The 22302-nt window shown below is 39.7% G+C and overlaps 1 protein-coding gene across 1 annotated transcript in view; it reads right to left on the bottom strand.

Annotated features, from left to right (window-relative positions):
• Positions 1-22098, bottom strand: part of FBN2 (fibrillin 2) — a 218876-nt gene extending 196778 nt beyond the window's left edge. The window contains exons 1-5 of the mRNA XM_065934320.1: positions 21804-22098; positions 20872-20954; positions 15431-15529; positions 12238-12333; positions 8277-8372 (exon numbers count right to left, since the gene is read on the bottom strand). Of these exons, the coding sequence (XP_065790392.1) occupies positions 8277-8372; positions 12238-12333; positions 15431-15529; positions 20872-20954; positions 21804-22057 (628 nt within the window). The 5' untranslated portion in view covers positions 22058-22098. The remainder of the gene's footprint in view (positions 1-8276; positions 8373-12237; positions 12334-15430; positions 15530-20871; positions 20955-21803) is intronic.
• Positions 22099-22302: the final 204 nt, after the last annotated feature.

Here is a 22302-nt window from a genome sequence, read left to right as displayed (position 1 = left end):
ATCTTCTCCTCATCCCTTTCACCGTGGTCTTAGAGCCATACTGAAAAAAAAGCATCCATGAACATTCAAAGACCTCTACTACGTCTGTACTTTTTTTCATCCTATTTCTTCTACTTGGAACCGCTGTGTTTATGTAGTCACACACACAGTCTGCCTATTATATACTGCACTATGTGGAGCAGACGGAACACAAAGCCAACTTAAGATAAAAAGCTTTGCTCTCAAAAAAGCTCACAGCTAAGAAAGCAAGCAGGCACAACCCAAAGATGAAGAGAGCTAGTCTAAAGGAATGGGACATACAACAGGTCTAGTCAAAAAAAAGAGCAAGCCTAATTATTCCAAGAAAAGTAAGGTAAGGCAGGGAGGCAGGTGGTGGTCAAAGAAAGCTTCACAGAGAAACTGTCTCTGCGCTGTTTGAAGACCCTTCTGACCTATTCCTATTAGATTTAGCAATGTACAATCCCACTGATTACAAGTACCTTGAGTGAAATAAACTCTATTAAGTATGAGTTAACACTGTGAAATGCTTGGAACAAGACCTTGTGCATGGGGAAGGCTGAAACGAAGACTGAAGAGACCAATACGACAGTAACTACTAATAGTAACACGGATATTTACAGTAGAAATACTTCAAAACAAGATGAGCAGGGTCTACAAATTCAACCACCTAGCATGCATGACCTGGAGGAGGGCGTGGCAACCCACTCCAGTCTTCTTGCCTGGAGAATCCCATGGACAGAGGAGCCCGGCGGGCTGCGGTCCACGGGGTCGCAAAGAGTCGGGACACGACTGATCGACTAACCACAGCACAGCATGAAAGGCAGTGATGACGACATATGATATTTTTCATTTGATATGTATTATTAGAAAAAAATCCACTCAAAAATTCAAACAGTGAAACTTAACGCTATTCACAACTGATGTACTCTGATCTGAGACACTTCTAGTAATGCTGGAACAATCTCCCTCATCCATAAAGACTATTTTGTCTAGGAGAGCATATCATATCTTGGCTTTATTTCTCATAATTTTAGCTTGTTATTTATTAAGGCCTTACTCTATGCCAGACACTGGCTAGGCACTTTATCTTTCACTTAATGCTCATCCCGGGAACGTGAGCCACTCTTAAAATATGCTGTTTATTCTGAGTCCTTACTCTTTCAATAAAAACAGCATTAAACTTTATTTGTATGACTTAAATTCCTTTATTCCCTATTTGCAATCCCATGTTCAATACTGAATTGTTACCTTTTTGATAACTAGGTAGTTCATTTAAAAGAGATTAGCATCAATAATTATCATTTATTGGGTACTGGGTATTATATTATTAAGTCTTAAAAATATTTCAAGGTTGAAAGAGGAGACATCTATTACATATGCAGAAACACAGATCAGAGAGGGCAACCACATTTTCAAGGTCACACAGGTCTTAACATTAAGGTTCTATTTTGGCTATAGACTGTGTTCCTAAAACACAGGAAATGTCACTCAATAGATATCTACCATGTGTCACACACCCTACCTGTTAGGTAATAGGAGCTTAACACAGTATTGCTTTTAATCTTCCCAACAACTCTATGAGGTAACTGCAAGTTCACAATCCTTTATTTGAAACCCTTGGAAACAGGTGTTGTTTAAGAACTTTTAGTATTTGGAATTTTTAAAAAATATACAATGATATAACATAAACCCCTCTCCCCACACATGCACATTTTTTTTATTGCTTTTGGCTAACTCCTATGTATTTAACCTTTCATTATATTTCACTCGTGTGTGTGTGTGTGTGTGTGTGTGTGTGTGGCAGCTTCATCTAGTTTTCATACTAGAACTCTAATGTCTCTGGTCTTGATGGTGAAATAGAAAAATATTTATGAAGTTACACAAATATAAAATATTTGAATATTTTTATTTTGCATTGCAGGTTCCTCTGCCTCTAGATAGATAAAGCGATAAACATATAAGGGCACACAGAGATGGAATAAATGAAAATACTCACTGATTTAACTTAAAGGAATTTTATAAATAAAGCAACAAGGTCTAACAGGTTGCCAGCACAGTCAATCTAGCTGCATAGAGCGACAGAGCGCAGGCTTAAACTGGACAATGAGAAGTGGGAGGCCTGGCCTCTCCCAGATCAGATCAGTCAATGAGCTGTTCTTCTCCCAAACTTACAGCCAATCTTTATACAGCCTGGCATCTCCACTCTGAGTTTCAGCTTCCCATCTCCCTGTGCTATCATTCTTCATTCTTCTTTTCTTTTCCTTCCACTTCCCACTGCCTGCTCTTTTTTCCCTTCCTCATTTTCCTTCCCTTGTGTTCTTAGCGGCATTCAAGATAAGGATGTCATCTGAGCTACTGCCAAAAAGTTAAGTTCCCACAGATCTTCTGGTATTTCTCTGATGCCCATTTAAGGCTACGTTTAGCTTAGTGAGTGCAAGGTTATAAAATGTTCAGGAGTGCATAACTCTGTGTGTGTGTGTGTTTGTGTGTGAGTGCAGGAGCATGTGAGTTTGACATGTGCAGTTGGTAATGTTCTCCCTCTGTTCATTACAATTTCATTCTCACTAAATCCCCTGAGATTTAGGAAAAGGGAGACCTCTTATTTCTATAAAACAACATCAGTTCAGTAACTGTGATAACTGGTATTCATTATGGAGTTTAAATAACGTTATTCAGCATGCGATTCCACCATGCGCTATGGTATAATATCAACATAAGCGTTAGTCTGATACTGGTTTTTTCCATTATAATGGGTTGGGGTTTTTTTCATTCAGATTAACTGCAAGAAGACTTCTGTAATTCTCCTTTAATCAGAAACCATTTCTGAGCTCTCTCACATAAATTTGTTCCTACTCCTATTATAGTATTTACTATGTCGTATTTTACTTTAATATTTAAATAAATGATTAGGCTTATTCTTTACATAGATAATTTGCTCCTCATTAACAGGGAGTATGTATTATTTGTATTTGTAACTCAAGTACTTTGCCTAATACTTAATAAATACTCAATATGTGACAAATATTTATAAATAAATTTAGTCCCCCTCCTGTACATTCTAACTTGTAGTTAAAAAAGGGAAAAATTCCAAAAGCACTAGGAAAAAACTATAGATATCTGCAAGATTTGGAAATGGGGAAGACTTTTTAAACATAAGGAATAAATCATAAAAAGTCTTTTCAGAAGGAAATGAACAGAACATATGAAAAGGTTTAAATTTTCACATATTCAATGACCCAGCGATTACATTTCTAGGATATAGTCTAAGACTAAAATCAAAGGTAAATACTTACCTACACAAATTTTTATCACAGCTTTGCTAACATACAAACCAACCAACTAACAAACTGAAAAGAAAACCTGAAAATGACCTTAAACGCTAAACATTAACTAATAGGAAACATAACTACAGTAGGCAGCTATATCACCATAACTGAGTTTAAGGTCTGAAATCAAATTGTTTGAGGTCCTCCTTCCATTCTAATATCCCCAATGCTACCAGAAATTTGAAGTGGGCAAAATATCCTCATCTGAGATAGAGAAAATAACTTTACAAATATCATGTGGTTGTTTAGGATGAAGAAACCTAGCCCTCATTATTACAACATGCAGTGCAACTATTACAATTCATATCTAATGTAATGCAGTTCATAACCTAAAAGGAGAAGCAAGATATAAGTATGGTTCATGTTATAGATCATGGAATATTCTTACAGTCGATTCCAGTAAGAATGGAAATGGAATGGAAAGATCCCACTCTTTGTAAGCAATATATGTGAAGTAGAATAAAGGACTCAAAGTATAACCCGAATCTTAAAAGTAACTAATTCTGAGAGAAATCATAAATAACTGCAGTTCTTATTTCTCCTTGTCTTATTTTCTAAATTATCTTACAATGAACACACATCACCTTTAGATAAGAATGAGACCATGGGAGGAATTTTTTCTAAAAATACCGCCTATACATTTCTTTAAAGCCTCAAGTCCACTGCATATTTAATTCCAAAGAGAATTCCACCTCTTTCACTATACTTAAATTCCAAGATCATGGAATAAACACTGATAAATTATTTCTGAACAAATTTGAGTCTGGTCTACAGAATCCCCAGAATTCTAGAAAACCCTAATTTGTCCATTTCCACTGCTGTTCTTAGAGAATCTGGATAAGGTCTGAGTGGGTTTAACAAGAGTCACAATTACTTTACCAACTGAAATATGGGTGGATGACCAAAAATGTACAGAATTATTCAAGAGGTTATAATTAGACCTCAAGGTGTCATCACACAATACTGGGCAGTAAGTTATAACTGATGCCTTTAGGGAAGTCACCATCATCACATTCCTCCTGAATGAGACAGTAAGAGATGCACTGTATGTCTGTCAAATGTCCACTTAAACAGGAGCGTAATAATGAACAACCAGGACCCTGACAATTAAATACTGTTTCATGATGGAGGGAGGGAGTGAGCACCCTTGACAGGAAGTATTAGAGAAGAAGCTGAGTTGACTCCTCCTGGACATGTTTTTAGACACTGAATTCATGCGTTAACTGCGTGATTTTATGAAAGTTACCCTGAAGGTAAAATCCATCCATTTTACATCAGGACGTGAAAGTTTAGATTTTGCAAACTTAAACAATTGCAACTTGATCTCACTTTTTCTTCCAATGCAGATTAAGATTAACAAAAGGAATTTTTCTTTAAAATGTTGAAAAGTTAAAAAGTAAATTTCCAATCCTTCTCTTTAAGGCATCATTTACTGAAAGACGTACGTTTCAATGGAAATGTCACTAAGCATAAGGATATTTGAAATGTTACCAAATTTACACACTTTTCAAAAGGAGTTCATGTTTATATGCTAAAAAAACAATTTGTAGCAGTAATTTATAATATATCAGAGACCCATAATTTAAAAGGGTCTCTGATATATTTCTAACAGATGGTCTTATATAAGCTTCAAGGAAAATTCAATTACAAAACATGATTTCAACAGTCACTCAAGGTAAAGAAGCTGAAACAGGGACCTTGAGCAGGCCACATTTATTATCAAGTAAGCACTGTTTTTAGTCTAGAAATCCTTCAGGTATATTCGTTTCTTGCCTGCCTGCCCCCTCCAAGTTTCTACCAACAAATAAAAAAATACACATTAAGTGTTAAGAGGAAAAAAACGCCGAGTCTTCATATATAATAATGATTTCATTTCTATGTATTCTCAGGTGTACATTAAATACAATATTTATCTTTTTCAAATGCCATCTGTTTGAAGAGAGAAGCAAAAAGAATTAAGTATCTTCATGTGCCTTGGACACAGCTAAGCTGTCTGCATTTTGTAATCAGCATGAGACCACAGGAACTCTTTCTTTAAGGCTAAGTATAAAAGGTCATTGTACGTATCAGCAAGAGTGGCGAGAAAACTCCAAAGAGGTTCAGCTTACACAGCACCAAGATTCAGGTTAAACACTACAATCATGCCAGTCATTAACTACCACCCAGTCTCTATCTCCAGGCAGGAAACCAGTCTGCCAGAAGCCCAGATAGCTGGAAAAACTGCCAGGTTTATCATACTACTGGATCCCAGGAGACCAATTTAAAGGGAAATTATGTGTTCTACACTAAGAAGAAAAGTATGCCTAATTTTACAAAAGTCTTTTTTTTTTAGGAGAACAAAGAACATATGTTTTTAAATTTAGTAATTGAAAACTAGGGCTTCCCAGGTGGCGCTAGTGGTAAAGAAGCACCTACCAATGCAGGAGACATTAGAGACGCTGGTTTGATCCCCGGGCCGGGAAGATCCCCTGGAGGAGGGCATGGCAACCCACTCCAGTATTCTTGCCTGGAGAATCCCATGGACAGAGGAGCCTGGCAGGCTGCAGTCCATAGGGTCACAAAGAGTCGGACACGACTGAAGCAACTTCGCACGCACGCAAATTGAAAAAGACAGTATGAATCTTAAATGTGAACTGGGCACACAGGGCTATTCCCTAACCTCAACATAAGTAAGTTCTTCTTTTTGTAGCAAATTCAGACAATGTTTCTTGAGAAAAATTATGAACTCCACTCTCAGTGGGATTAGCTATCACACATTGAAAATTCAATTAAAAATATATTTTAAGGACATTAAAGTTCACAGTTGCAATCTAAGATTGGAAATTGCTAATTCCTTCTTTGGAAGAAATGGAGTTTTAGAATTTTCATCTGAAGGTGGATACTTAAAAAGATTTTTAAGCAAACCCATGTTAAAAAAGAAATACTTCAGGACAATTCGTTACTTAGTTCTGCAGTGCTTCTGAAAACATGCTACTGTACATGTAAAATATATTTTAATGTCTTTATTAAGTTTCCATAAATTTAGTAAGGACTAACAAACCCAATGAATGAATAACTGTTGCAGACAGAATAATGATGTAATGCCTGGAAGCCTCTTTGTCAAAAAAACTACCCAATTCCTCTGCCAATTAGGAATTGAATTTGAAATCTGCTTTAGGATGAAAGTACTGAAAAGTTTACATGATCTCTAGAAAAATGAACATCATCTCCACCAATTATAACTATGTTTGAAATTTTAAATTTTACTATTTTTCCATTCTATGGTGTTTAAATAAACATCATCTCAGAAATTTGTTTTATTCCATTCTCAACAACTTATCACTTTATGCTAACATTTCATAATTAATTTTTCTTCCCCAAATAAAAGCATCTGGTGAAGACATTTAAATTTCTCCTAAGTATAACTATAAACTCTGTCATCTGTGGAATGTACTTCAGTCCCAAGAAATCTCAATTACCCCAGAAATAATATAAATATCTTAATGTACATATACATACAAGTGTATGTTAAAAGGCTGCATACATCTTACTTTTCAAACTTTACCATATAATTCTAATTTCTCAGCTTCTTCTTGAGCTTTAACCTGAATGCCAGGATTAAGTTTTGTCAGTGTAATGGATATAATTTGAAAAACATAAGGTTTCTTTGCAATTCAAAGCCTCTGTACATACATAAACCATCACCACTATTTATCTCTAACATTTCAATGACATAACTTCATATACTCAAAGTTTCACAACAGAGAAAGCACTATACAACTTTAGATGCTATGACAAGTCCTAGAAAAGTAAATTGAGCATGTATGTAATTATGAAAGATTATGTAATACTGATTTTAGCTTAAGCTTATTTTACTTTTATGGTTCAGTGGTAAATAGCTGTTTATCACATTTTATAAAACTGATCTTTGATATGCCCTTTTGCAATAATGAGCATTACTAATAGTTCACGTATTGCATCAACACTGGGGATTTTCAGTACTCTACAGGTCACAAGCTTTCCTGCTACTTAAATTATGATAAACTGGTTTCAAATGGGCTTGACTAACAGTTTACACAAATAAGGTGGACAAAGATTTAAACCTAGCCAGCACCCATTCTCTACCCCCTTTCTCCTGCCCACCACAACTTCCACTGGGTTGAGATCAAACTCCCCCTTTCAGGTGACTCTGGGACGCTTTCATCATCTCCTGCTCCAAACACAGGTCCTGGTAAGTTTACATGGAACATATTAATACCATTCCTCTTATCAGGGATTAGTTCAAAAACTCAAGATTAAGCCGATCAGCATAGAAATAACTCTGAAGGCTATTACTGGCCCATAGTTAGAGGAGAGGTTTTCTCTCTCTAGATGTCAACAAGGAAGCACGTTGCATTAGTTATAGCTGACAGTCATTTTACAACCATACAGAACTGGCGGGTAGGGCAAAACCGACACACAAAGGAAGGCAGAGCTGAGAAAAGTAGAACAACTGAATGAGTCTTGATCATGTCCTACCTGAAGCCCACTGACTCTGGGCATTGTGTTATGCAATGTAATACATTTCCTTGTTGGTTAGGTTCATTTATTTCAGGTTTTTGCTGGTCTTGCAACCAAGAACATATTACATCTTTACATCTTTTTTTAACAGAGTCAATGCTCCCAACAGTGACTCCTAATTTGAATTAACTCCAAATTATTAGAATTTGCCATTCAGTCACTCACTCAAAATCAGCCCACAGCCATAGTGCCAGAGCTGGCCTTCTAAACTGAGGTTGCTCTGGTGGAAAAAACCGAGATACTTCAGCTGCCATTAGCTACATCACAAAATCTGACCATGCAAGTTACAGACATAATCAAAGAGTGAAAATATTGTTTCATTAGAAGAATTTTCATTGGGTAATAAAAATATTACACATATTTACAATAAGATAGACTTCTCCAAAGGGGCGTTCTCTTTTCTCTTCTTACCTCTTTCACACTGTGGACCAGTGAATCCATAAACACAAGCACAGCGGTTAGGTCCGATACAACGTCCACCATTCTGACATCCATTTTCACAGACAGCTGCATGCAAACACAGCAAGAAGCTCATTACACAGCAAAAGTCCAAGAATAATGTAGGAGTGTAGATATGTAGCCAGTAATGGATCTTACTTCTAAAACATGTCACATCATGCATTTAAATAAATATATCTCATTGTATATTGAGACTAAAATCTCCACAATTCACATAAATCACATGGTTATGCAATCATTCAGTAAGGTTTTTTTTTTTTCTATAAATCAGAATCACAAGAATTGGCTGACTCTGATCATACAGTCAGAATACAATGATTTAATCCTCTATTTCAGTTCTATGAACCCTACAATCTACTTTCATAGGTTAAAGGTGATTAAAATATGAAAGAAGATTGCAGACTCTAGACAACAGACAGAGGGAGAAAACTCTCCACAGGGTATAATTTCACAGAAACAGCTGTTTAAGTATTCAAATATTTTGACTTCTAAAGATATACTGCAAATGAGTAACACTCACCTAATGTAATTAATCAAAAGGAAAGGAATTTTCTTTAAATACTATGAAGGTGTAAGAGATGTACATGAAAGTCACTGTTCCAGACATGGTCCCTCATTAAACATATGCTAGCCCTTATACCATGAATGGGAAAACGCATCCATGACTGACCCTCAGGATCTATCCCTGGGGAGGCGGAAGGAGGACGTCTCTCAGGGTTTTCTAAGACAGAGCTTCCAAATGCTTCTCCAGGGGGAAGAAGAGGGCTGGATAAGCCTGGAGCATGTCCTGAGAGAGCTCGTTCAGTAGAGATGAATACTAGGCTCACCTACACGGTCAGATTAACAATGCCTCTCTTCTCACGAAATTTTTATATTGGTGTGGAAAACATAGTTATTATTCATAAAAATTATGTTAACAGGTAACATGGCTTTCTGTTATTTGAAAGGAAATAATTATTTTTTAATTTCTCAATTTTAATTTTTAATACAGCAAATATCAGCAGGTATAACCCATTTAAACAAAAGGTCCTTGGCATCTTCAGTAATTGAAGAAAGTATCAAGAGCTTCTCTGAACAAGAATGAGGCAGGCCAATACAGCCATTGCTTCTATTCCTGCTCTCTCATGAGAGAGCATGCTTCCAGGAGAGTGACCGCAGGGAGGGTGTCTTCGTATCCCTTCATTTGCTATAGTATTTGATATACTGAAGATTCTCAAAACCTCCTGCAATATGTCAAAATCTTGCAGCCTTCTTCCCACTTTTTGGAGAGGTGGAACAACACAGTGAACAGATCAAGGAGTTCTGCTGTGTTCAGCATATCTCAATCACATCATCTTTCAATTCTCAGCTTCCCTGCCTGTAAAGTAGAGCTAATAGTTTGAAGACAAAATGGTATAAAAAACAAAATGCACAGTGGCTACACATTAAGGTGTTCTACAATCTTAATTCCCCTTCCTTTTTATACTGAAAAGGATCTGTGTGGAAAACATGAGTTGCTCTATAGCAACCAAAGTTTACACTGAAGAGCAGCAGCCAAGAAGGGAAGCAGACAATACAGATAAAAGTGGACCAAAGGGGATAAAAGAAGCAATTCCTTTTTTTTGAATGAATTATGATGGAAGTTGCTTTAAAAAGTAATTTTTTGGTAACAAAACAAGACAGAAACAAACATACCTCTCAACTGGAGTTGAAAAGAAACTTGTATAAGCCTAAATTTCCACCATGGAAAGAATGCTGACCACACAGGAAGAGGAAAAAGTACTTACACCTAGTGTGGGACAAAGCAAAACGCAGGGGAGAAAAAGAAGACTATGGAAAGAAGTATGAACTGCCTACCGTGATTTGGGGAAAAGGGAGAAGCAAGCTCTATTTCAAGATGGTCAGACTGTGAAACAGAACCCTGATCATGACTGCTGAAGTCTGAGTATTTTTATTCAGTAAATATTTACTGAGCACCTACTCTACTCAGAAATATGACAAGTGTCTGTTTTTATCAGACAGACTCTTGGACCACTCAACATAGGTACAAACAGTCTGACCTAAGTCAAATCTGAAATTATCATTACTTCAGTTCAGTTCAGTTCAGTCGCTCAGTCGTGTCCAAATCTGCGACCCCATGAATCGCAGCACGCCAGGCCTCCCTGTCCATCACCAAGTCCCGGAGTTTACTCAGACTCATGTCCATCGAGTCAGTGGTGCCATCCAACCATCTCATCCTCTGGCGTCCCCTTCTCCTCCTGCCCCCAATCCGTCCCAGCATCAGGGTCTTTTCCAGTGAGTCAGCTCTTCGCATTACTTACTACTACACAAACATATCAGATATAAAAAAAGACAAAAATAAATGGAAAAAAAAAAAGATGCTGCACCAGATTTGCTGTTCAGTCTGTTAGACATGTTCAACTCTTCGTGACCCCATGAACACCAGGCTTCCCTATCCTTCATTATCTCCTGGAGTTTGCTCAAATTCACGTCCACTGAGTCAGTAATGCCACCCAACCATCTACTCCTGTCGCCCCCTTCTCTTCTTACTCTCAATCTTTCTCAGCATCCGGATCAAAATGTTAAAAAAAAGAAAGAAGAGCTGTTGTTTCTACACAAGACAATATAAATCTCTACTCCTGGTGTTACCTTTTTCCTTTGTCTTCCAGGTTATCACGCTCTCCCAGTTTTCCTCCTGTCTCGCTATCTACTCGTTTTCACACTTTGCTGGCTCCTCCTTCCTCGTCTCCACCTCAAAAGGCTAGGCAACAATCAGGGTTCTGGCTTCAGTCCACTTCTCTTCTCTACCTGCACCAACTTCCTAGAGATCTTTGTCCAGGCCCACGATGAAAATGTTAGACATATCAAAATTCAATCTATATGCTCCCAAACTCGTATATCTATCCCTGACCTCTCGCCTAAGGGCTGAGCTCATAGATCTTTTCACTTAGAAGTCTAACAGACTTCATCAAATCCAAAACAAAAACTCTTGACACCCCACGCGCTGAGCCCCACCCGGCCCCCATCCCACCTAATCCCCACTCAGTCTTTTGCATATCAGAAAATGGCATCACTATTCAGCCCAGAGCTCAGCTCAAGTCTTCTAGTCGTCACTACGGATTTCGGCTTTTCCTTTCAGTCTCATGCATCACACCCATTCCATCAGTACACACCTTCTTCCATATATTCCACCTCGAATGACAGCTCAATCTAAGCAAAAATCACATCCTGAGTTACTGCAGCATCATCTACCAGAATCACTGGTCTCGCCTCCTAACTGGCCCTTCTATAATTTTTCTTGCTCTTTCTACAATCCAGTTTCAACACAGCAGCCAAAGTGGTTCTTTTTAAATGTTAATCAGGTTGTCTCACTCTACTGCTTAAACTGTACCAATAGCTTCACATGATATTTAGAGTACGGTCCAAATTTTTTCCCTTGGTTTACAAGGCTTGACACCCCTGTCTCTGAACTCCCCTATTTATTGAAAAATCATTTCATAGCTTTTTACTGTGGTATTACAATAGATTTGAGTAATAAAATATATTTGAGCAAAAGAATTTATAAGCTTGGCTCTCTAGGGTTAAATTTGGGATATCCTAAAGAGAGAGAAAGATCACAGCAAACATTACCATTTCTTCAGAAAGGCATCCATGTTTTATGGAACTAGATAAATGAAAATCAAGTAAAGATTTAATTGTAATATATGTCAAATTTGCTAAAGCCCTAGTGATATTCAACAACATCAATACTCTAAAACAAAAATTTTTTAAGAGCTGGAAAAAATTATCTATTCAGCTGTAAGGTATGTCTTTTCTACATAAAAATATTTTTTGAAGGATCACAGGCTTTACAAGACCTTAATTATGACTTGGTATGAAATACCCATTCAATCAAATTATTCAAATAAATCGAGTTTATTCTCATGTTGCTTACGTTGTCCACAGTAAGTTCCAATATAGCCCTTCTGGCACTGGCAATGGTCATCTGCACAGGTCCCGCCATTCATGCACCTAACGCTGCACTGCTGAACTGCAAAGAACAAAACACATAAAATTATCAATCACCAAAACTATAGTATCTGTGAGAGTTATAAAACTATAATAAATGCCCAATTAGTGAAGTAAATGTTATGACCCAAGCATACATCTATTTATTTGTAAGTACACAGATGAGCGTATCTGTGACAACATGTTATTTAGTATGTATTTAAAATCTATTACACTTTTAATGTTAAAGGAAGGACATCTAAGGTGACTAGAAGTGTAAGTTCTAGGTTCCAGGAGGCACTCAAGTATCCATTCAGAATGCCGTGGCTGAGTGCCAGGCACTGCCATTCATCCAGTGCTTAAGCAGCTGCTTCTCTTTCTCTCAAATCAAGTCTTTTAACAAGGTCTGTAGGTTCCACTGGAAAATACATGTCAAATCCTTCTCCTTTCTGTCACCACTGACATTTATTGTGTGGTTCAGCTACCCTCATCTCTTACCTGGATTGCTGCAGTCACCTCCTGATTAGTTCCCTAGCTTCTACTTTTGCCCTTTTCAAATTCCTTCTCTGCGGAGCAACTACAGTCTTCTTGTAATAATACAAATAGCACTGCTTCCCTGTCTTATTTAAACCCTTTTAATGCTGCATTTGGGATATAACGCAAATCCCTCCATGACGGAGGCGGCCATGTATAATCTATCTGGATTTGCCCGCTTCTCTGAGATCTTCTCTTCCCAACCTGTCTCTTTGTCATCACATGAATCTTTTAGTTTCTCAAGCGGAAGAAGGATGTTTTGATTTGCTACTTCCTCTCCCTGTGAGGATCCCTCCCTGGTTCATCCTAGTCCTTCTGAACTCAGCTTCAGCGTCACGTTGCACGGATCAGCCCAATTTTGCCTAGCTGTCATGTCTATGTTCTCCCTTGGTTCCAGCCTCTTCTTCACAGCCAGGTTTCCTTCCAAGAACTACTCACAATCTATAATGACACTGTGGTGTTTGTTTACTTGTGTTTTGTCTGTCTCTCTACAGGAATGTAAGCTCCGTGACAGTGGATACCAAGCCCATCATGATAGCAAGGCACTGAGTTCAGTGCTATTTGCTGGGACCATGGCAACTGTGGAAGAAACAGACCGTTGTCAGCCACGGATCAAGAGTCTCATGCCACAGTTTTGGATGCCTACTACCCATTCAAGTGGAGATGTCCAGTAGGAAATGGGACACGTGAATATGAAGCCCAGTGGCTGGATCTGCTCTAGAGATAATCGTTATAAGTTAGCAACACATTGGTTAGTGCTTGCCCAGTCACTCAGTCGTGTACAACTCTTTGTGACTTCAGGGACAGAGGACGTGCCAGGCTCCTCTGTCCATGAGGATTCTCCAGGCAAGAATACTGGAGTAGGTTCCCATTTCCTTCTCCAGGTATCTTCCTCACCCAAGGATCGAACCCAAGTCTCTTGCATCTCCTGCATCGGCAGGTGGATTACCACTGCATCACCTAGGAAGGCCCATATTAGCAGTAGTTGAAGACATATATGTAAATGAGTTCACCTAGGGAGGACAGAACTTTGGGAATACTTAACTGTGAATGTAAGGCTAATAAAGGGGATACAGAAAGGACACTAAGAAAAAATGATCAAGAAAAGGAGTGTTGGGAGCCATTACTTTCATATAAGCGAAGGGAAAAGAGAGCATTTCAAGAAATAGTGATTAATGGTGCTAAATGCTTTGTGAAGGTGGAGCACCAGGAGAACTAGAGAGAAGAAAAAAGTTCCTGATGGAAAAGCAGCCAGTATAACTCAAGGCCAAATGACTCAGGGATTCTCCTATTAAATTATACACCACAAACTGAAGGTCAGCCAATGATTCTTCAGCTGTCCCACTGGAGGAATAAAAAAACTGAATTATAAAAAGTTTCTCCAGGATTGGGTGTTTTGCTGAGGGTATATTTGAGAAAACTAAGAGAAGAGAATAACGAAGATATGGGGAATGGTATCTTCTAGGCAGTCAGAGGGAAGGATAGGACAGTAGTGGAGGAAAACGGTATTCAGAGAGGTCAAGAAAGTCTTGAGAAATTCTACATAATGGGTTTTGGAAGATTTAAACAATTGCATGATATTTTAAAAGAAAATGAAACTAGAGCGCTAATCAAAGTTTCATCATGAGACAATGACATTTGTCGTATGAATCTTGAATCTTATATTCCTCAATCAGACAGATTATCTATTACTTTTACTTAGGAAAAATTTATAGAAAGAAATGTTAAAAATATAACAACTTCATATTAGTTTGAGGTAGCTAAGTATTAATTACTGAGCAATTACACAAATATTAACTTTTTCTACTTGGCTATAAAACATTACCTTAAATACTGTCCTAAAAGACTGATCTTGGACCTTAAAGACCCAACAATTCCTCCTTAGGTCATGTAAAGCACAATTTTAGTCTACTGTTACAGTGATCTTACAGAGCTGTTGGGAGTTAGTATGTGTAAAGCAAAATAAGTTAATATATGTAAAACATCTGATCAGTACACAGTAAGTATTTGTTATCATCTCAGTGCTCTTCTCCTTCCCCTTTAGTTAACCCACAAAACAGTATACGAGACATAGGAGTTAAGCAGAGGCAATAAATAAAGCTGAGGATTTGTGTCTACGAACTTGGGCATCAGAATCCCTGGATTCAAATCTATCTTACTTTGGGTGGTTTAAAACTTATGTGGGCCTCAATCTCCTTCTCTGACAATAGGGTAATAATAGTATCTCATTGTAGTCATGTGAGGCTTAATTAAATACAATGATATAGTCAAACACTTAGTACCTGTAATAAGTACCGGTAAAAACACAGTAAATTCCAGCTATTACAAAAAATTACTTCTCACTAAATCCAGGCTCTTTCACTCAGTAGACGTGTATCTTCTGGACCAGTACGAAATCGTTTTTCTTCATCACCACCCCATTAGCCCCTAGTTGTTGGTGGCAACAGCTAAGCCACCAAAGATTTTTACTCCAAAGATTAGTACTGACCTAGTTAGTGCAGAAAATAATCATGGGTCCACAGCCTCATTGAAAAGGACATTTACCATTTATTCAAAAGATAACCTACAGATAACGCAGTTAATAAGGTCACATATGAAAAACGTACTTGATTTTGATCCACAGGTTGGTGATATTTGGCCGCTGGAACAAGTACACATGTTAGGACGTGAACAAAATCCATCTCCGCAACTATTTCTACAAATTGCTGTGGAAAGCACAACAGGGAAACGTGTAAACAATAAGGTAATGAGCCAGTGACTACAAACCAAGGAAGCTATAGCTAAAAACAATAAAGCTGAAAAACTAAGATATAAAAATACGTGCTATATATAATGCCTAATTGCAGATATGCAACAAAAGTACCCACTGTAGACAAGTGAATGAGTCTCTGAAGTATCCTTATGATAAAAATGCACACAAATAAAGCTACTTTAATTTCCATAATCTTAACTGTTCAACTCTTTATCAGTATGGGTCATCTTTTCCATTCAAGGCAGAGGGTTTATATTCAGAATTCACCATGAGAAGACAGACTTGATCCTAGGAAGCGAGGAGGGTTGAGGAAACCCAGATGTCTGTGTACCCTCAGAAAACACAGCCCACTCTGTAAAGGACCTTCACAGGAGACAGAGAAAGTGAAATTGGCTGAGCTGGAGACTCCACGCTCTAACGACTTGGCCAAGCCCCAGGGGTTCCATACACATTCCTTCCCGGCTGGTATCTGACCTGCCCCATCATCAATCTTTGTTCCCCTTAATAATTCTCTTTCTCCTTCCTCCAGCCGTTCTTCTCCTGTATTACCTCCACAACCTAGCCTATTCCTGCTGCTCAGAAAAGCTGCTGCGACATTTTGATGAAGGGAGAGTCAAACCTCCTGCAGCTGTGACCTCGAAGGTATGAGGGTCATCAGAGCAAAGAATGTTAGGCTCACTGACACAGCACATACCACAGATCTTCAAAATCAGTAGCCTTCAAATGGGAAGTCTCTCCCATACAGAGTCAGTTTCATTTAGGAGCTGATTTATCTCTATACCCACAACTGAATTCTCTCTCTGCAAAGCATTAGGCAAGTGTTTTAATGCTCCATTAATGCTCTATGAATGGATGGATGAAGACGGGAAGAGGAGAGTATGGGAATGTCCTGAAACTAGCTGTACATATGTATGTAAATGTGTGTACCTATCTTCTGCTAGCGAGGAGTCTCACAATTTTCAAAGAGATATGAGACCCCCTCAGTACATATTGTAAAGGGTGTGTTTTATAGAAGTAAACTAACTCAATAATTGTTTTGTTTCTCCAAATTGCCTTTGACACCCACATAATACGGCCTGCATCTCCATTAGTATAATGAGGATGTCATAGATCACAGCGTAAAAGCAAAAACGATTTTAGGCACAAACAAGGCTCCTGCCGTGGAGTTGACTATTCTTAAAATGTACTGGACTTACTGATCACCAATAACTTTCCAATGACAAAAGTTTATTGAAATACTGTTTTATCTCAAAGCCCCCTCATTCGCAGCAAGGAGACAGTTAGTTTTGTTGTTCAGTCGCTAAGTTGTGTCCGACTCTTTGCGATGCCATGGACTACAGCACACCAGTCTTCCCTATCCTTCACTATCTCTCACAGTTTGCTCCAGAGACATTTAGTTTAGGCTTAGGTTGTATACCAAGTGCCCCTTCCCAGGTCCTAAACCCAAAGAAGATCTGATGGCCTGGAGACTGGTCATCTTCAGACAGATCCCTATCGTGGCCCCAGGTCTACCCACTACATCTGTGAACCCGTGAAAAGCAGAATGCTTAGGCTCTTTCTCTTCACACTCATATAAAACTATAGTATACCTTATCTAAGTATTTGTCCCTACCACAATTGGGGGGAAAAAATGAGGCCCAGAAATACCAGAGAGGGATGTAGAGAGGACCCGGGTGTTGGGACTTCAGTGATGCTGGGAGAAGACTCAAGTCAACAGTGGAGAGTAAATGAATGGTACTAAGCAAGAGGTCTGAGGTTGAGCTCCCGCTCTGCCATTGACCCACTGCAAGCTTGGAGAAAACCCACAGCTTCTCTGGGTTTAGTGCTCTCATTGGTAAAATAAAACAAAGGGATTATATTGGAATGTTCTGATGTCTCTTCAGGTCTCAAACGGTATGGTTCTGGGCCAACCCCTTCCCACTGTTTTTCCACTGATCAACATGCTCTCTTCATAGCACAATTTCACAACAACAACGAAAAATTAATAAGCAAACTTTTCCATTGCTTCATGTCCTAACAAGAATTTAAAGAAAAAAACAAATGGAAACTAAGTCAATTTCATCGTTTTGGAAACAAATATTTCGAAGTTTGGAAATACTTCAGTGATCTTCGCAGGCCGTAATTAAGAACAATAACAACAAAACACAAACTCAACTCAAAATGCATTAGGTTTCCAGTAGTTTGAGAAATATATTTTTACTTTAATATCTTCTCATGAAGCCTGGTCAAGGCCAACCAGATTAAAATTCTAGGAGTTGATTATTACAATATTTTTCTATAAAGAAAAAATGTTGATGTACAAATATATGAGGAAATTAATCTTTGGTTCTCCTTTTCTATTTGTGTTTTATTCTCTTTTTCTAAGTCCCCTCAGAGCTCTTCTGCTATATGGTGGAAAGTCAATAAATATAATAAATAATTTGCTATCGTAAGAAAGTCATGGGATGAAAATTCTTTTTTTTACTGAAGTCTAATTAATTACCGATATTATACTAGTTTCAGGCGTATAGTACAGTGGTTCAGTATTTTTGCAGATTACACTCCATTATCCATCATGTTATTACAAGATAATGACTAAAATTCCCTTTGCTGTATAACATACCCTTATTTCTTACTTCCCACATAACATCTTGTATGTGCTAATCCCATACACTTAATTTGCCCCTTCCCCTCTTCTCCCCTTTGTAACCACTGTGGGGTGTGTGCCTGCATGCTCAGGGCCCAACTCTTTGGGACCCCATGAACTGTAGCCCACCAGGCTCTTCTGTCCATGGGATTCTCCAGGCAAGAATATTGGAGTGGGTTGCCATTTCCTACTTCAGGCAATCTTCCCTATCCAGGGATCAAACCTGCAGCTCCTGCAATGCAGGCAGATTTTTTTACCGCTGAGTTACCAGGGAAGCCAACCATGTTTTCTGTATCTGTGAGTCTGGTTTTTATTTTGCACATACATTTATTTGTATTATTTTTTCTATTCCACATATAAGTGATATCATATAGTATTTGTCTTTTTATGTCTGACATTTCACAAAGCATAATATTCTGTAGGCCCATTCACATTGCTGCAAATGGCAGAATTTCATGGAATGAAAACTCCTAATTTTGACTTTATGATGTTTTCAATTCTGTTATTATCCCTATATACTTTAGTTTTCAATATCAAAATAATTGAGCTACTGAATTCAATGCAAAATATTATGCTAAAATTTAGATGAGACACACCCAAGAGAATATAAGTGCATTACATTCTCCCTCTCTTTTGGACACTGTTTTAGTCTTGGGTATTTGAATTACCATTTAAATGTGCTAATAGATATTTTTTTAGATATCTCTTGACACAAGTACTATAAATATTTCTTGGAGAGATAAAGATAATTTCAAAGTTATGCTTTTATAGAGTTATGGTACTTGTACATTCCAATGTATTTCATAAGCATCCAAATACCATAAGTTGTAGAAATGAAGGCTACAATATTCACTGTTACTTTGAGATTTCCAAAGCTGATCTTCTAAACAGTTACAGGGCACAATGTTACTCAAAGACCAAAAGTATTTAAGGCTGACACTCAGCGGATTATATATATATATATAATATATATATATATATATATATATTATATATATACACACACACACACAGACACACACACACAGACACACACACAGACACATATATATATATACACATTTTTTTTCCTACTGCAAATATTCTAGAAGGCTCTGTTCTCTGGAATTCCCATTCCACACTGATCCAATAAAATCTGACTTTACAGATTTTCAACACGTACCATAAACCAATCCTTTCTCCTCGGCTGCTCTCCAACTCAATAATGGCAGCCACATTCATTACATTCAGTGAGTCAGAATTTCCGCAGTGCCTAAGTCACTCCCGGCTAGTATGGCAGGTGTGTGGTGAGTGACGTTAGCTGTTTCAGGATTCTGGGAGCCACGTAAGTTTAAAGCAGGCACGGTAACGCCCTACTGATCTGAAAAAGTAAATGCACCCTCCACATATGACTTCTGTGCTGGAGGGAAAGGAATCCAATACCCTCCCACTCCTTTTAATAAAAGGAAAGGCTTATAATCAGAGGATTTATTTAATATGCTTATGAATCATCCTAAAGAACACAGTTGTTGCTTCCTATTTTTGCCTCATTACCAGGTACTGTGAGACTTTTAGGGTAGAAAAAATAAGAAGCTAATATTCACAACACTTATCATGCCTTTTAAAAAACTGCACAGAAATAACATTAAGGGTCTATCTGAACCCACAAAACCAGTAACTATAGAGTCAGAGATGCCACTACATCCTTATTATCCCTTGGGTAGTGTGGCTTGCCCTCTTTCTCTGTTCATATGGCATCATTATCTTCTCCCTGGAAAACATCGAGGTCAATCTAAAGTCAAGATTGGCTCTAAATAAACGTGCTGTCTACCATACCTGGCTCTCCTCCCAACAAGACAAATGTGGCTATGCTATATAAATACACAAGAAAAGGCCAGTCACACTTTAACTCACAATTTCACAGGCATGTGAAATAAGACATCTCATAGTCCACCACAGTGAAGCTGGTAACTAATGACTTCTCCAATTAAAACGTGGAGAACTGGTTACACACTTTGGAAACGGAATAAAATAATCAAAATAGCAAAGGTCAGACACGCAAAATTTCTGAAGTTCTAAGGCTCACACTTTGGAAATCTGTACTTGATGAGATCTGGGGTCTGGAAATCCTAAATGTAAAGGTCTTAAAAGTCAAGCCATGTGGAAGAGTTCTCTCTTTTAAAACTTCTGTTAACCTGGGTCAACGCCAAATCTCTGAGAGGGCTCCTTTCTTATCTATGTTATGTGGCTGCTAAGATGAAACCAGAGATAAGACCTAAGAAAGCCTGATCTTCAGAAGGTCTACACCTCCTGCGGAGTCAAAAGGCAGATCATTTACATAATCACCTTGTGGTCTTATCTGAGAACTTTCAGGAAAAAGTGGTTTGGGGTTATCTGGGGAATTGCTGCGCTCTCCCTTGAGTTTGTATTAATAGACATAGAAAGATAAAACTTTCAAGTTACCTCTGAAACCTTTATCATTATTGCCCTTCAACAGTCTAGAAGTGAAGTCTAAACTGATGCAAATCCGCTGCTTCTTCCCCACCATTCAAATGGGGTCACCCCTAATCATTACTAGTGGCCACCGGATTATAAACGCGACTCTGTGTCCAAACCACTGAATGCAAAAGGTCCGCCCTGGGATGGGGCCAAGCGGCCGCCCCAAGCTGCGATCCCAGCCTAGCACTCACGGACAATGCACTGGTTTCCTCCCGGGAGCGTCTTCCATCCGGGGCAGCAGTACGAGTGGAACCTGGATCCGCATACGTTGGGCCTGCGAGACACAAGTGAAATCACACACACTGAGACAGGGATATGGTAATACATTAGAGGTTTTCCTAAGCTTTACGGAGGACCAAAACTACACGTCAAACTGCTGTGGCTTGGGGCTCAGACGTGGAAGTGAATGGGCTAGACACTGAAATGGGGAAGGATCAGAAACGTCTAAACACTGCCTTTCATCTACCCTCTGTTGCTGCTCTTTAAAAAGGGCGAAAAGAAACAGGGAAACATATAATTTGCTACCATTCTAGCCTCCGGATGTAGAGAACAAAGGGAACACTCCGTTTCAAAAATCCTTGCCCCCGTCCCCAAATCCATCCCTCCTTGATCGACTATTACTTTGGCCCCGACGTGTCAAGGATGGCTTGTCAGAAGGTGGAGCGCTGGGCCTGATGATTAGACGGAGCTGAAAGTAAGCCCCGCGCCACGTCCTCAAACAAAAGGCTCGGAGCTGCGCCCCCGACGGTGGGGAGCGGGCAGGCTCCACCGGCCCCCGCGCGGCGCGGGGCGCACCGAAGCGCGCCTTCCGCCAGACATTCGGCTTGTTCCCGCAGAGCTGGCTCCGCAGGCGCTCAGCGATCCTCACCCAGAGGCCTCCAACTCACCCGCCGACAAACCCCCGAGGGAGGGTTTTTCTTGTTTTTTTTTTTTTTTTTTTTTTTTGCCGGCAGGAGGAAGAGGAGGAGGCGCTTCGTGGACTCTTCGGGGTCTACTGGTGGAAGGGGGTCCCGGCTCTAGCCACAGAACTAGGTTCTGGGAGGGATGGAAACTAGGTTCTGGGATGGAAAGCTGCCAAGCCGAGGTCCCCCCCCTCCCGCCCCCGCGTCGCCTGTCCACCTACCCTCGGAGCACGTCCTGCTGTCCTCGCCTGCGGACGCGGCTAGCCGCCGCGACGCCCTCCTCCCGGTACTCCGGCACCGCGAACCCGCCTTCAGAGCCCGCCGCTGCGGGCCGGACCTGTTGCGGTGGCGGCTGGGGCCGGGGCGCCTTGGGCGGCGGGGGCTGGGGCTGGCCGGCCGTGCACTGCGCCCAAAGCGCCACGCAGCCCAGCCACACGAAGTAGGGCTGGGGACACAGCCGCCGCCGTCTCCCCATCGCGCGCGCTACGGGCGCGCGGACCTTGGTCCGCTGAGAGGGAGCGCTCAAAGACAAAATCTGCGCGGCCCGAAAAAAGTCAGGTCTAACAAGCCCTTCGTCGGCCCCGGAGACTCGCGTGCGTTCGGGCTCCCTGCTCTAGCGGGAGCCCGGGACCCAGCGCCGGCGCCCTGGCTGCCAGCGGGGTGCGGGTTCTAGCGCAGCGGGCGGCGAGGCGCGGCGGCAGAGCGGCCGGCAGCCCCGCG

This window comes from Muntiacus reevesi, chromosome 1 (genome assembly GCF_963930625.1).
Source record: "Muntiacus reevesi chromosome 1, mMunRee1.1, whole genome shotgun sequence".
In the NCBI taxonomy this organism is placed as follows: domain Eukaryota; kingdom Metazoa; phylum Chordata; class Mammalia; order Artiodactyla; family Cervidae; genus Muntiacus; species Muntiacus reevesi.
This window is presented reverse-complemented; position numbering and strand designations above follow the sequence as displayed.